Raw genomic sequence first — 14,677 nt, 5'->3', positions numbered from 1 at the left:
AGAGTCTCTCTATTGTTTGCTGCCCACCTCACTGTGGAATTAAATGCACGGTGCCACACCCAGCTTTCTGTGGGTTCTGAGTACTCACATTTACACATTTTATCCACCCAGCCAGTTCCTCAGCCCAACCCTTACCGGCTTGATCATATATTACTTGGTATTTATGCTATAACTTATTAATTTCTCACTAAACCCTTCATATGAAGAACTTTATGGGTTAATTTCCTCTTTTATAACATTTTGATACCCCCTTTTCTTTTTATTCTAGGAAGGTTCTTACTGTCTACTCAGGATAGCCTAGAACTATGAAACTCAGCCCTCCTCGAACTTGTGACAATCTTCCTCCATTAGCCTCCCAAACGCTAGGATTACACATGTGACCCACCGTACCATTTTTTTTAAGTGTGAAAACTGAAGAGCGAGTGATTTGCCCAAAACTCTGTAATTCCTGCAGAAAAACCAGACTATTACCCAGAATTAACAACTCTAAAGCCTTATTAGGCCATACGATATCCAAGTATTAAGTCAATAAAGTTGAAACAAAACAAACATCCACTAGTGTAATTTCAAACGCTTCACATCACTCTTCAGAATGTGATTAAGCTAAATGCACTTTGTTTTATTTCTTCTTACAGTCTCTTCTTCTACGAGCGTTGGCTGTGTTAGAGATGCTGGCAATGAAACTCCCAAAGGGTCTACTTTCAACAACCGCATGGACCTTCGACATCCGACTTCATTTTCTTTCTTCTTAGGCCTCTTTCTAAAGAAGTGGAGGAAACAGTCATGATTGTCTCACTGAAGAGTAAAATGCATTTAATAACTTTTAAAATTTCTTTCAAATGTATTTTTATGTCTATATTGTGTGTGCCTGTGATGCGTACCGTGCGCGTGCCTGTGGAAGGTGATGCGTACCGTGCGCGTGCCTGTGGAAGGTGATGCGTACCGTGCGCGTGCCTGGTGGTGCCCAAGGGGGCCAGAGGCATCCAGTCATCTGGAAGTGGAGCTACAGGTGCTAGGGAGTCACTGCTGTGGGCACTGGGAACCAAGTCCAGGACACCTGAGAGGAACAATGTGTGCTCTTGACTCCTTAGCCATCTCTCCAGTCCTCATTTAGTCATTTAAAGGCATGGACATCTAAAAATGTGTACTACAGGTATAACCACACATTTTATATATAAATATACAAAGCTGCATTGGGGTGTGTGTACGTGCGTGTGCATGTGTGTGTGCATGTGTGGGTGGTGTGATATGTATGTGAACTACATACATACAGTGCCCACAGAGGTCAGAAGACGGTGTTAGATATCCTAGAACTGGAATTACAGGCAGTAGTTAGCCTAGTAGTTCCCCCAGTGTAACTGCAGAGAATCGAACCTGAGTATTCTGTAGGAGTGTCAAGTGCTTAATTACTTATTTACTTAATCACTGATCTGTCTCTTGAGCAGCACTGATTTTAATGTCTCAAAATAACCTAAACTAAAAAGCTTGACCCAATGAGGTGAGAGCCATTAAACAAAGAGTGTGTGTGTGTGTGTATTAGAATAATGCCAGATGCCAGGCAGTGGCGGTGCATGTACGCCTTTAATCCCAGCCAGCACTCGGAAGGCAGAGGCAGGCAGGTCTCTGTGACTTCCAGGCCAGCCTGGTCTACACAGGGAGTTATAGACAGCCAAGGTCATACAGAGACACCTTATCTCAAACAAACAATGCTATGCATATTGGCTCACACTTATAACCCAGTGATGGAGAGATAAAACAGGAGGATTTCCATTAGTTAGAAACCAGAGCATGAGCGACATAGTGAGTTCCCAAACACCCTGAGATCCATTGTAGGCCCCACCCCTTTTTCCTTCTGAGATAGGGTTTCTCTGTATAATAAGCCTGGCTTGGAACTCACTCTGTACACCAGGCTGGTCTCAAACTCACAGAGACCTGCCTGCCTCTGTTTCCCTGAGTGCTACCTGGGATTAAAGGCCTGTTCCACCTCCACCCAGCTGTGGGAGACCCTTTCTCGAGGAAAAAATAAAACAAAACAAAAAAGCTAGGCAAGAGAAACGTTCCGTGGTCAAGAGTACATGCTCATGCAGGAGGCCTGGCTCGCAACATCCCTAACTCCAGCCCAGGGGACCCAACCCTCTCCTGATCTTCTCAGGCACCAAGCATGCCTGAAGCACACAGACAAAACATTCAACACACAAAGTAACTGTAGGGGCCATTCCTGGTTGTCAACCTGACTGTATCTGGAGTGAACTATAATCCAGAGTTGGAAGGCTCACTTTTGATCCTGATCTTGAGGCTGGGAGATACAAGTTTCTGACCTGGATCTTGGGATGGAGACCTTGAGGCAAAGTGGCTATGAATCCCGGGAGCTTAAGGCAAAGAGATCTGAGTTCAAGGTCACCTGGGACTTGGCGTGGAGGTACACACCTTTAATCTCGGACATGCCTTCTGCTGGAGACTTACACAAGAACGCTGGAAGAAGGAACAGTATCTCTTTTTTACCTGCCTGCCTTGTGGGACTGAGCCACTGCTAGATCCTTGGACTTCTATTCACAGCTGCTGATGATCATTGTTGGGGAGTTGGACTACAGACCATAGGTCATCAACCAATTCTCTTATTACTATATAGAGACTACCCATAAGTTCTGTGACTCTAGAGAACCCTAAGACAGTAATAAACCTAAAAACTTCGTACTTAAAACAAGAAAAAGGGAGGGGTTGGGGATTTAGCTCAGTGGTAGAGCGCTTGCCTAGGAAGCGCAAGGCCCTGGGTTCGGTCCCCAGCTCTGAAAAAGAGAACAAAAAAAAAAAAAAAAAAAAAACAAGAAAAAGGGGCCGGAGAGATGGCTCAGTGGTTAAGAGCACTGACTGCTCTTCCCAGAGGTCCTGCATTCAATCAAATCCCAGGAACCACATGGTGGCTCACAACCATCTGTAATGGGATCTGATGCCCACTTCTGGTGTGTTTGATGACAGCTATAGTATACACTAACAAATACATCTTTTAAAAAAAGAATCTTTAAAAAATATCTAATAAAATAATATGCAACTATAAAAGATGAAATATTACAGGGTATCTCAGGGAGAAAGCCTCTGGCCCCTGGCCATCACACACACACACACATACACACATACACACACACACACACACACACAAACAGAGTGAATCACTAAAAACATGTGGTAAAACAAATAAAAGAATAAAAGAGGGGAGAGAGAAAGCTGAGAAAATTTCAAGATGCCTCTAAAATAACTTCCAAAAACTAATATATAGGGTTGGAACTGTAGCTCAGTGGTAGAGCACTTGCCTACAATACATGAAGTTCTGGATTTGATCACCAGCAATGTTTTAAAGAAAGGCACTCTCCTGTGGGCACTACTCACAGATCCCTGTACCTTTAAAATTACTGTAATAGACCTGAGCCTTACTGTAATTAGATTGGGGGTAATGAATCCCAGCTGTGTATGAGGGAGGTGTGGATCTCCCAGAAGCTGAGCTTACAGGTGTACAAATATAGTGGGCTTGTACATACATGCACTAACTAATAAGGGCTCATTCAACTTAGTCCCCAATTGGGCACCATGCCTGGGTAGGGTAAGATGGATTAATAGATGGGATTTCTGGTTTATCTTTAGACATATCCAGGTTTCCCTATCATTAGGTGGGTACAGCTGGTTTAAGCAGAGTTGACCTCATGTTTTTCCTGCATGTATCAATCAGTGCCTTCGGAGTCCAGATGAAGTTCCCCTGGAACCTGCCATGTGGGTGCTATGAATTGAACCATACAAGAGCCAACCTGTGCTGCTCTTAACCAGTGAGCCATCTCAGACCCTCAGCCCCCAAACCTTTAACTTTCAATAAAGTCTTGTTCTCAAACTTTGCAACAAAAAGGGGGGGGGGCCCTCTGGAGAGATGGCTCAGTGGTTAAGAGCACTGACTGCTCTTCCAGAGGTCCTGAGTTCAATTCCCAGCAACCACATGGTAGCTCACAACCATCTGTAATAAAGTCTTAAAAAAAAGGGGGGGGGGGGCTTGAGGATTTAGCTCAGTGGTACAGCGCTTGCGCAAGGCCCTGGGTTCAGTCCCCAGCTCCGGGAAAAAAAGAAAAAAGAAAAAGAAAAAGAAAAAAAAAGAAAAGAAAAAAGAAAGGCACTAGCATAGGTAGTAATTTACATGCTGCTCATACAACCTGCATAAAATCTATTTCCGGAGACCCCCACTCATCCTGAATTGCTCAGACTTCAGAATGTTCAGAACAACCGCTGGAGTGCAGCTCAGTTGGGTTCCAACCCCCCAGCAACCTCCCACGAAGGAATTGTTACAGGGTATTTGTTTACTGTACGTAGAAAAACCTAACTGTTAGCAAAACATAAAAGCCTAGAGAGATAGTGAGCTTGTCCGATGCAGTTAGGTACATCCAGGAGAGAAGCATTCAGGTCTAAAAAAGCCTCCAGAGACAAGAATGCAAAGAATGCTAAGTTCCTGCCTATTAAGGGAAATTGCTTGGGAAAGGTCTATGACCTGAGGCAAAGTCAGCTGGGTGGGCTTGAACTATCCCACCCTAAAGGTGACTTTACTCCTACTGACTTGAGAGCACCCCCACCATGATGGTGATGTGGTTCAGTCTGCCAAGAGTGTGTGGGAGGGGCATGAGATTTATTTTATAAGCAATTGAACCTTTGATCTCTCCTCTCCTCTCTTCTCTTCCTCTCTCTCTCTCTCCCCCCCCTCACTACTCCTCTCTCTTCCTCTCCCTCTCCCTTGTTCCCTCTCCCTGCCTCCCCTTTTCTCTTATGGAAGGAGCTCTGGTAAGAGACAGGATTGTCCCTTTGGGCTTGCAGGAACAACAGAGAAGCAGTGGGCAGGACACCCAGAAAAGTCTTCTAGGAAAGAGAGCTAAGGAGCCCTCTAAATCTGACACAGACAGGATTGCTCTTATAAATAGATATTTTGCGTATAGCTAAGAAAATAAAGTTATCTCGATGAGCTAGCGGGTTTTTACCTCAGTTTACACCTCCACGTCTTTACTGGTATAATGACGAAAACCTGACCATTAACGGTAGAATAAACCAAGGCAGCAGGTGCTGCAGTTCCAGCACTAACAACACAGAGCCAAGAGAACCACAAATCTGAGGCCAGTCTGAGCTGCATCCTGAGATCCGGGCTAACCTAGACTACATGATGGACTCCATCTCAGAAAACAAACAAGCAGTGTTTAAAAAGCTCGATGTAGGGGCTGGGGATTTAGCTCAGTGGTAGAGCGCTTACCTAGGAAGCGCAAGGCCCTGGGTTCGGTCCCCAGCTCCGAAAAAAAGAACCAAAAAAAAAAAAAAAAAAAGCTCGATGTAGACATGTAAACCTTTAAGGGCAGAACTAGAAGGTGGAAACAGGAAGATGCCAAGAGCAAGCTGACTAGCCTAGCTCAAAAGAGAGCTTCTGGTTCAGTGAGACAGTCTCATGACAATAAGGTAGAGAATAAGGCTTCTAATGTCCCAGGGATGCATGCGTGCACACAAGCATAGCCACACGCTCACCTGTATACACCACATACACGCTGCACACATTACGCACCCCACGAGGGGGAAAGAATGAATGAATAAATCTGGGCCAGCAGAGTAACCTGTAGCCAAGGCTGGGACCCATGTGGTGGAAGGAAAATCAATTCCCACAAGTTGTTGTAGCATACACCCATAAACACAAAAAAATATGGACTGAAATTTAAAAAAAAAAAAAATCTAAGGGAAAAACATGAAGATGATGAGCATCACTTCCTGGTTCACAAGGTCAGGGCAGCCTGTGCATGCGTTTCAAGCCAACCTAAGCTGCAGCAGGAGATGCCAAAAAAAGTGAGGGAGGGCTGGGGGCACACACCTTTAATCCCAGTCCTCAGGAGGCAGAGGCAGGAGGATCTCTCTGAGTTTGAGGCTTGCCTTGAGTTCCAGGACAGACAGGTCTACACAAGACAAACCCTGTCTCAAAAAAGAAAAAATTCTTTTACAAATATAAACCTGGCTTTGCTCTAAGAGCAAGTTCCAGGACAGCCAGAGAAGCCATACCTTGAGAAAAAGAAATTTAAGAGTTTATTTATTATTTTTAAAGTATATTTGAGTTTATAATCATTACATTGTGCAGAAGTCCCCAGAGGTCAGAAGAGGTGACCAAATCCCCTGGAACGAAGTTTAAGCTGCCAGGAGGGTGCAAGGAACCCAACCTAGGTCCCCTGGAAGAGCTGTTAACCACTGAACCATTGTTCCAGCCCACGAATTGTTCACTTTCAAAGGCTCTGTTCTCTTTCTTTATTACACAAATACAACTCCCAGCTATCAACCTGATGCCTCTGCCTCTCTCTACAAACACTAAGTGCCTCAGACTCAATGACTTCAGAAGAAATCACCATCTTCGATAACAATAAAATGTGCAACTAGGCATGGTGGCATACACCCAGAATCCTAACACTTGAGAAGAAGATAAGAAGCTTGAGGCTAGAGGCCTGTCTCAAACTTAAAACCCTCAGCAAAATTTCACCTCTATCCGATATGAGCCTTTTTGTTTTACCTCTTTGATTCAGGTGGCTGGTTCTTCTTTATCATTCCACGGAGCCTTGCAGCTGACTGAAAAGCACACAAAATACACGCACACATAAACATGCTACCATGTAGCTACACTGTTCATGGATTAAATTATAAAGTATCTGCTACTCTATCTAGGTATATCTAGGAAATATAGTTTTAAGATGTGATACTTATTCCTAGTAGATAAATACATCATCAATAATAAAAGCAAGTATACACTGCCATCTAACGCCCTGGCAGTCTGGAACCAGAGTCAAGCTGCTTTCTAGTTTGCAGGATTAAATACACAGACTACCACGGGGCTAGTAGTGTGGCTCCGTAGCACAGCGCCTGCCTAGCGTGCATAGGAGTGCCTGTACTCACAACACTACAAAAAAGAAATTGAAAAACCTCGTTAAGTGAAGTGAGGTGGCTCACACTTACCTACAATCCCAACACTTAGGAGGCTGAAGACAACTGAGGAAGTTCAAGGCCAGCCTGGCTACCTAGGCTGTCTCAAAAACAAAACAGCTTATGAGATGGCTTCATCTATGAAAACAATTGCTGCCCAGCCTGACTACCTGGATTCAAGCTCCAGGACCCACATGGGGCAGGACCAAAGTTGACCTTTGACCTCCACACATGTGCCAGACCATGCATTTGTCTTTCTCAAAAATAAATGTAGTCAGAAAAATAAATGTGGGGTTGGGGATTTAGCTCAGTGGTAGAGCGCTTGCCTAGGAAGCACAAGACCCTGGGTTCGGTCCCCAGCTCCGAAAAAAAGAACCAAAAAAAAAAAAAAAAAAGAAAAATAAATGTAAGAGTCAGACATGGTGACGTGAGCCTTTAATCCTAGCACTCAGGAGGCAGAGGCAGGCTGATCTCTGAGGTGAGGGCCAATCTGGTCTACAGAGCAAATTCCAGGGCAGCCAGGGCTACACAGAGAAACCCCATCTCAAAAACCAAAATAAACCTAACTGGATGACTCCTGAGGAAAACACCTGAGATTGACCTTATCTATGATTGACCTTTGGCCTCCAAATGTACACACACCAAAAAAGAAAAAAAAGAAAAAGATTCAATTAAACACGGTAATTAAAAACATGGATCAGGCTGCGTGGAAACATTGTTTACAAGAGGAGCTCACCTAGCACATACAAGGCCCCGGCAGGCATGTGATCCAGCACAGCCAAAGACAAAAGTGCATAAATCAGAACAAGATTCCTTAGATTCATCCTACACAACCTTCTTTCCAATAAGCAAATATCGAATCCCACCGGGAACCCATTGGCTAATGAACGTTCTGAAGTGGTTTGTAATCTCCCTTTGCTGTTCTTGATTTTTGAGATAGGGTTTCATGTAACCCAGGCTGGCCTCAAACTTACTCTGTAGCTCAAGGATGACCTTGAAATACTATTGTCCAGCCTCCACTTAAGCTCAGGGAGGAAGGACAGCATGGAACACCCACCAGCAGGCTCACCAGTGTCTAAAGCAGGGCCTACAAAGAAAACCCGAGCAGCTGAGCGCCATGGCGCAGGCTTTAACCCAGCATGGTGGGAGGCGGAGACAGACAGGCCACTGTAAGTTCAAACCCAGCCTGGTCCCTGCAGTGAGTTCCAAAGGACGAGGAGGACAGTGACCACAAGCCACCTTAGGTCACACACCACTTGAGTGCTGCCTTCCCTCACGTGGGAGCCGTATTGGATCTGGGCCTGGTTGCCTTGTCACTGTTTGGCCTTAGTCTTAGATTGTAGGATCAAAAGCCTCTCCCTGTAATTTACGGCACAAGAAGTTTGCGTTCATGGAATGTTTTCAGCTGGAACAAGACCCTTCGGGGTCTCCAGCAAGGTTTGACCCCTGCTGAGCCCTGCCCTTGCCTGTGGAAGCCTTTTGTTCCCAACTGGCAGTCAGGCCGATACTTCTCACCTGAGTCAGAATTAGGCTGGCCTTCCTGGTTATTTCCCTAGTTTATTCAGGCCACATAGTCGGTCCTTTGTCTCAGCCAGGGTTCCCCACTGTGCTTGGCAGATACCTGCTAAGTGCTGTACTTTGGATATATAGTTTGGTCAATAAAGAAACCAGAGGGGTTGGGGATTTAGCTCAGTGGTAGAGCGCTTACCTAGGAAGCGCAAGGCCCTGGGTTCGGTCCCCAGCTCCGAAAAAAAAGAACCAAAAAAAATAAATAAATAAATAAAAAATAAAGAAACCAGAGGCTCTCTTCCTCTTCTGGCTTGACACGAATAACCTGTGTGTGTGTGTGTTTCTTTCATACCACAGGCTTTCGCCCGATTCTTGGTACTGTTGTCGGTGCAGGCGCCGACACCCTCATATGACACTGTGGAAGATTATCATTTAATTATCATTTTATTACCTTAGCTTTGATTACAAACTTCATACATACCTCAGCTAACTGAAGGGAAGCAAAAAAGTTTGCGTTTTCTCTGATGTTCTTCATTCTCTTCCTCTCATAAGGTGACAATCCTGAAAAATCATCCTAGAAAATACACACACACCCCAAAAAATCTGTCACTTCACTCATTACTAGGAAGAACCAGGTTCAGTCTCTACCCAGATACTTCCTTTCAACCTGCACACAGACTCTAACTTCTTATTATCTCAAACAGCCCGGCCTTTGCTGGACTGGATAACAAGAGAATCTGAACTGCGTGGTTTTCCACTTAAAAAGGAAGTAATCTGCCTGACATGGTGCCATACACCAAGTGGTCCCTGCACTTGAGAGGCAGAAGTGGACATATCTCTGAATCTGGTCTACATTGTGAGTTCTAGGACATCCAGGGTTCTGTGTTTCAAGAAAAAAAAATATATTGGGAGCCAAATGCCATGCATTATAGCTAGCTATTTCCTAGCAGCCAAGAGTTATTTAGAATAATAATATTAATATTAATAATAATCTTCCATTAAACACAAGCAATCAATGAACACATGTGTGGATGGTTCACACCTGCAAATCCCAGCACTGGGATGACAAAGGCAGGATTCCTGGGGCACGATCTTTAAATCTCACATCTTTATATTTATTGTGTGTGCATACACATCTGAATCTGAAGGTCAGAGGACAGCTTTGAAGAACTGGCTCTCTCACCAGGTGTCCTAGAGATTAAACTCGAGCCACCAGCCTTAGCAATATGGCACCTTTACCTACTGAACCATTTCACTGGGCCACACTTTAAAAACCACGGGAGAGGGGGCTGGAGAGATAGCTCAGTGGTTAAGAGCACTGACTGCTCTTCCAGAGGTCCTGAGTTCAATTCCCAGCAACCACATGGTGGCTCACAACCATCTGTAATGGGATCTGATGCCCTCTTCTGGTGTCTGAAGACAGCTACAGTGTACTCACATACATGAAGTAAAAATAAAATCTTAAAAAAAAAAAAAAAAAAAAAAAGACACCACGGGAGAGGGAATTATAAGCAGCAAAGTACTGGGTGCCTTTTTTTTGTAACACATACTCATGTAGGGTTATCTTACCTAACACATGTGCATTATTACTTTGGCCAAAAAGAAATAATCTTCTCCAAGGGAAAGTGGAAGGTTTGCATTTGTGAAACATTTATTGAGGCAGGGTTTCTTTTTTTAATATATAATTTATTCTTATTTTAGTTCATTGGTGTTCTGCCTGCATGTATATATGTGGGAGGGTGTCAGAAGTCTTAGAACTGCAGACAGGTGTGAACTACCACTTAGGTACTGAGAATTGAACCTAGGACCTCTGGAAGAGCAGCTTAACCAAAACAGGGTTTCAGGTATCCCAGGCTGGGCTTGAACTGGTATGTGGCCAAGAATGACCCTTTAACTTTGTATCCACCTGTCTCCCAAGTGCTAGCACCATTACAGATGTATTCACTACCACAGCTGCCGATGGGTGCTGGTAATGAACCAGGAGCCTCTGCAGGTTAGGGGGCACTACCAACTCTGCTTGATGCCTACTCCCTCCACCATCCACTTTCATTCCCCCAAGGAGTCAGGGTCTTGTTACTCAGGCTGGCCTGGAGCTCACTAAGTCCAGGCTGATCACAAACCTATAGCGCTCCTCTCAGCACACGCCCAGCTTTGTAACCATTGCCTTTAACACTGTGGCTCACTAGCCTGGTGACCTGAATTTGATCTCCAAAATCCACAAGGTGAGCAGGAAAGAACCAACTCTCAAAAGTTGTCCTTTGATGTCCAACTACACGAACAATCAATCAAATCAATCAATAAATGTTAAGAATAATTTTTTTTAAAATTGTTTCTCAGGAGTGTCAACAAGCACGATCCTTGAGCCCACAGTTTAAGTTATAATCGACCAGGATCCAAAACATCCACTGGAACCTTCAGAAATAAACAATTCATAAGGTTTAAGCTGTGTGCTTTTCTGAGAACATGTAAAAAAGAAAACCTCACAGCTCTGGAATTTCATATACAGAACAAAACACAAGATAGTCCCCCATCCCCAAGGGACACACATTCTAAGACTCCTAAATGGCTGCCTGAAACCATGGACAGCATAAACCTTACATATAATTCTTCTTACACATATATTATGCCTATACTGTGACCTAAGTATATAGTAAGACACTCAGAGACTGGCGGTGCGGGATAACACTAGCCTCCCACTGTAAAGACCATGTGTTCAATTTCTGACAGCACACACCAAATAAGTAATAAAATCTGAGGGCTGAAGAGCTAGCTTAACAATTAAGAGTTACTTACTGCTTTTCTCGAAGGCCAGAATTCAGGTTTTAATTCAGGCAGCTGATAATCCAGTACCCGCACACAAGCAGCACATACCACCCACCCACACGCAAAATCTAAAGTCAGAAAGAAAATCCTTAAAAAAAACCAAAAACAGACAAGATAGCCCAAGCATGGTGGCTCATATCTTTATGCGCAGCACTCAGAAGGCAGGGGCAGGCAGAGCTCAGTTTCAGGTTAGCCTGGTCTACACAGAAAGCTCCAGGAGGGCATTCAGGGCTACAGACTAAGATTCCATCTTAAAGGAAAAAAGGTCTATAACTCTAGTTCCAGGAAATCAGAAGTCCTCTAGCTTGGAAAAAAGGTCTATAACTCTAGTTCCAGGAAATCAGAAGTCCTCTAGCTTCCTAGGGCACGCAGGCCACCCCTACACACATCCATTCACACGAAGATTATAAAGCGGAGCTAGAGAGATGACTCTCTGGTTAAGAGCACTTGCTGCTTAGGCCTTGGGATCAGTTCTCAGCACCTACGTGGTGGCTCACAGCCGTGTGTAAAATGATTCACTAGGACCCTCCTCTGACCTCCACAAACACCAAGGTGCATATTCATACATGCAGGCAAAAACAAAATAAAAGCAAAATAAATCTAAACGGAAAAAACTTAGTATGTAATAAAATGAAATAAAGAATTTCAGGATGGCCAAGGGCTACAGAATAAGGACCTGTCTCAAATTTTAAGGACAATTTTTAAAAAACAGTAGTTAGAAATTCTTTATATACCATGGTTGCTAAAATTTTTCCCCTAGGGAAAGCATAAACAACGTCTACCCACAGTTCACGCTGGAGAACTTCCGTCCAGAGCACAGGTGAAGAGTTGCTTATAGGAATGTGGGTGTTCGCTGTTAAACACCATACAGGGAAGGCTTTTAGCCAGCTGTGGTGATGACCCATGAATATTGCATTTTCTTTTTTTTTTTTTTTTTCCCAGAGCTGAGGACCGAACCCAGGGCCTTGCGCAGCACTCTACCATTGAGCTAAATAAATCCCCAACCAAATATTGCATTTTCTAGCTACATAAAACTGAGTCCTTGCTGGATGTGGTGGTGCACGCCTTTAACTCCAGCACTTGCGGGGTTCAAGGCCAGCCCAGTCAGCAAAGCAAGTCCAGGACAACCAGGGCTCTGTTACACAGAGAAACTATGGGGGGAGGGGGGGATGAGTGAGTGCAAGTGTGCGAGAGCAAGTGTGCAAGAGCTTGCGTTTTCAATTGTTATTTGGAGTCAGCAGAGCCAAGCTCGTAGAATATGTAAATGTCACCTTCTCACCTGCCTTTAAAAGAAGGGCAAACTGCCCTGGGGAAAGTGAGCTGCCACGAGGCAGGTGACCTTCCCCCAGCAGCTCCCAAAGCTGGGGACCAGTGCAGGAAGAACCTCCTGGGCTCAGAGCAGGAGGCCGTGGCAGGACAGACCTCAGAAGTAGGTGGTGAAAACCGCATGGAGAGCCACAATGGCAGAAGTCAGGTTAAATTAGAGGCTAGATGAGAGACTGCCCCAGCAAAAGGCCAACATCCTTAACCGATATAGATGTCTCTGTCTTTATCGCCAGAAGCCCTGAAGTGCCCAGCAGATGTGATGACTTTCCCAAGCTTCGTGGATTCTTCCGTAGCTCTCCACCTGTACTCCAGCTGCCAGGCAGCCTCAGCCTTAGGGCAAGTGGCAGGGAGTGGCTGAAGAGGGGCTGTGACTACCTAAAGAGCTCACAGAGCCAGCTGGGACTCTTTTTTTAAGTAGGCAAAGCTGAACGGTGCTGTTTAGCTCTAAGGATAGCCTTGTACAACTAAAATAAAAGGCGTCTGAGGACCACAGAGATGCCTCGGTGGCTAAAGGGACTGCTTTGGAAGCATGAGAACGAACGTTCGAATCCACAGCACTGCATAGAATCAAACACAACCACATGTTCCCACCCACCCTGATCGTATGGAGGGCAGAAGCTTCCAGGTCTAGGCCTAGGTTAGCAGATGGAGGCACTAAGTCTCTGAGAGGACAATTATATCAGGTGAATAAAAGTTATTTCAACATAAAGGTACATGCTGTTGAAAGACCCCAGCTTAGCAGCAGTAACGCCATTTTGCAAGGCTGTACTTAAGATGACTGGTTCAGGGAAAGGTTAGAACACTGAGTACACAGCGGCTGCCAAGCAAGATATGTTTGGTTGAAGGCCTGGCAACAGGACGACTTCGGTTGAACACCTGACAATGAAAAAAAGCCCCGGGAGAGGTCCCACACCTTGTCGTTATGTTCCAAGAAGGTAGCTAAGAAACTTGCCCCCGGGCTGAACCCTTGCCATATTAGAATCCACCAATTATATCCCTGTAACCATGCATCTGCTTCTGTATGCTTGCTTCTGCTCCCCAAAATCCTATAAAAGCCCATCCTTGGTTCCGTGGGGCGCGCCAGTCCCCCGAGTGACTGAAGCGCCCGCAGGTGCCTGTGCCTGTGTATCCCGACAATAAACCAAATCCTCTTGCTGATTGCATCCTGTGGTGTCTCGGTCTGGTCTTTGGAGTTGGAGGGTCTCCATCCCGAGGGAAAGTTCTCCCTGAGAGCTTTTCACTGTCACACCTGAGAACCGGATTTTGATTCCTATAACCTCCACACTTGTGTCAAGGCACATACATGCGTACACCCCACCGTTGGGACACACGCCAGCACATGCTGACACAAAACTTTTTTAAATTTATATTAGATGGTAAAACCGGATTTTGCTGGAGATCCTTCACCACCTTAGCTTTCAGAACTTCTAGTTTCAAAATGAGAAGATAATTAGAACAACTAACTCTTACCGGGCCTGGTGCGCTGTCTTCGTCGCTGCTCTCCATGTCCACACTAGGAGTCACTGGATCCGAGATGCTCTTGTGTTCCAGCTCGCTACTTTCAGTATGAGAATCCAAAGCCGGTTTCAGCAGGCAGGACTCTGCCTTGGAAGATAAGGCCTTCATCTTTGAAGTTAAAACCCTTCTACAAGTTTTCTTCTGATCTGTCTTTTTTTGGACCATTTCACTGCTAGACTTGTTCTCAACCGGGGATTTGGACAACTTAAACAGGCCTAGCTTGGGATTGCTGAGCGAAAACGGGTAGAGATAAACCTTAGCTGCTTTCCTTCTAGTTGTAATCTGTATCGGTCTCAGAGAAGTATATGCAATATTTTCATTTTCTTTATATTCATTCACCTATTCGGGAAGTAAAGGGGAAAAAAAGTATTAGGAAGTATTAGGAATGCCAGATCCTATGTTCTTCCATACCAAGGCATGAAACAAACCTGTGTAAATAAGTCTAATTCCTATTTCATAGTGACATGATTCAAGTTGATGGCCTGTTAAGAAACTTTTTCCTTCTCCAAAATCTGGATACTTAACTCTCTAACATGAA

The 14,677-nt window shown here is 44.7% G+C and overlaps 1 protein-coding gene across 11 annotated transcripts in view; it reads right to left on the bottom strand.

Moving 5' to 3' along the window:
• Positions 1-14,677, bottom strand: part of Wdr76 (WD repeat domain 76) — a 34,742-nt gene that overhangs the window by 16,223 nt on the left and 3,842 nt on the right. For 4 of the 11 annotated variants that reach the window (XM_006234876.3, XM_006234874.4, XM_006234877.4 and 1 more), the window contains 4 exons: positions 14,092-14,478; positions 8,954-9,046; positions 6,557-6,612; positions 634-760 (listed from right to left, as the gene is read on the bottom strand). In XM_006234876.3, coding sequence (XP_006234938.1) covers positions 634-760; positions 6,557-6,612; positions 8,954-9,046; positions 14,092-14,304 — 489 coding nt within the window. In that variant the 5' untranslated portion in view covers positions 14,305-14,478. Of the gene's footprint in view, positions 1-633; positions 761-881; positions 1,058-6,556; positions 6,619-8,953; positions 9,047-14,091; positions 14,479-14,677 lie in introns of those variants that run through there. The other 7 variants (XM_008762208.4, XM_006234875.4, XM_063284972.1 and 4 more) reach the window with 7 other exon arrangements.

Source organism: Rattus norvegicus, chromosome 3, assembly GCF_036323735.1.
Source record: "Rattus norvegicus strain BN/NHsdMcwi chromosome 3, GRCr8, whole genome shotgun sequence".
NCBI lineage: Eukaryota > Metazoa > Chordata > Mammalia > Rodentia > Muridae > Rattus > Rattus norvegicus.
This window is presented reverse-complemented; position numbering and strand designations above follow the sequence as displayed.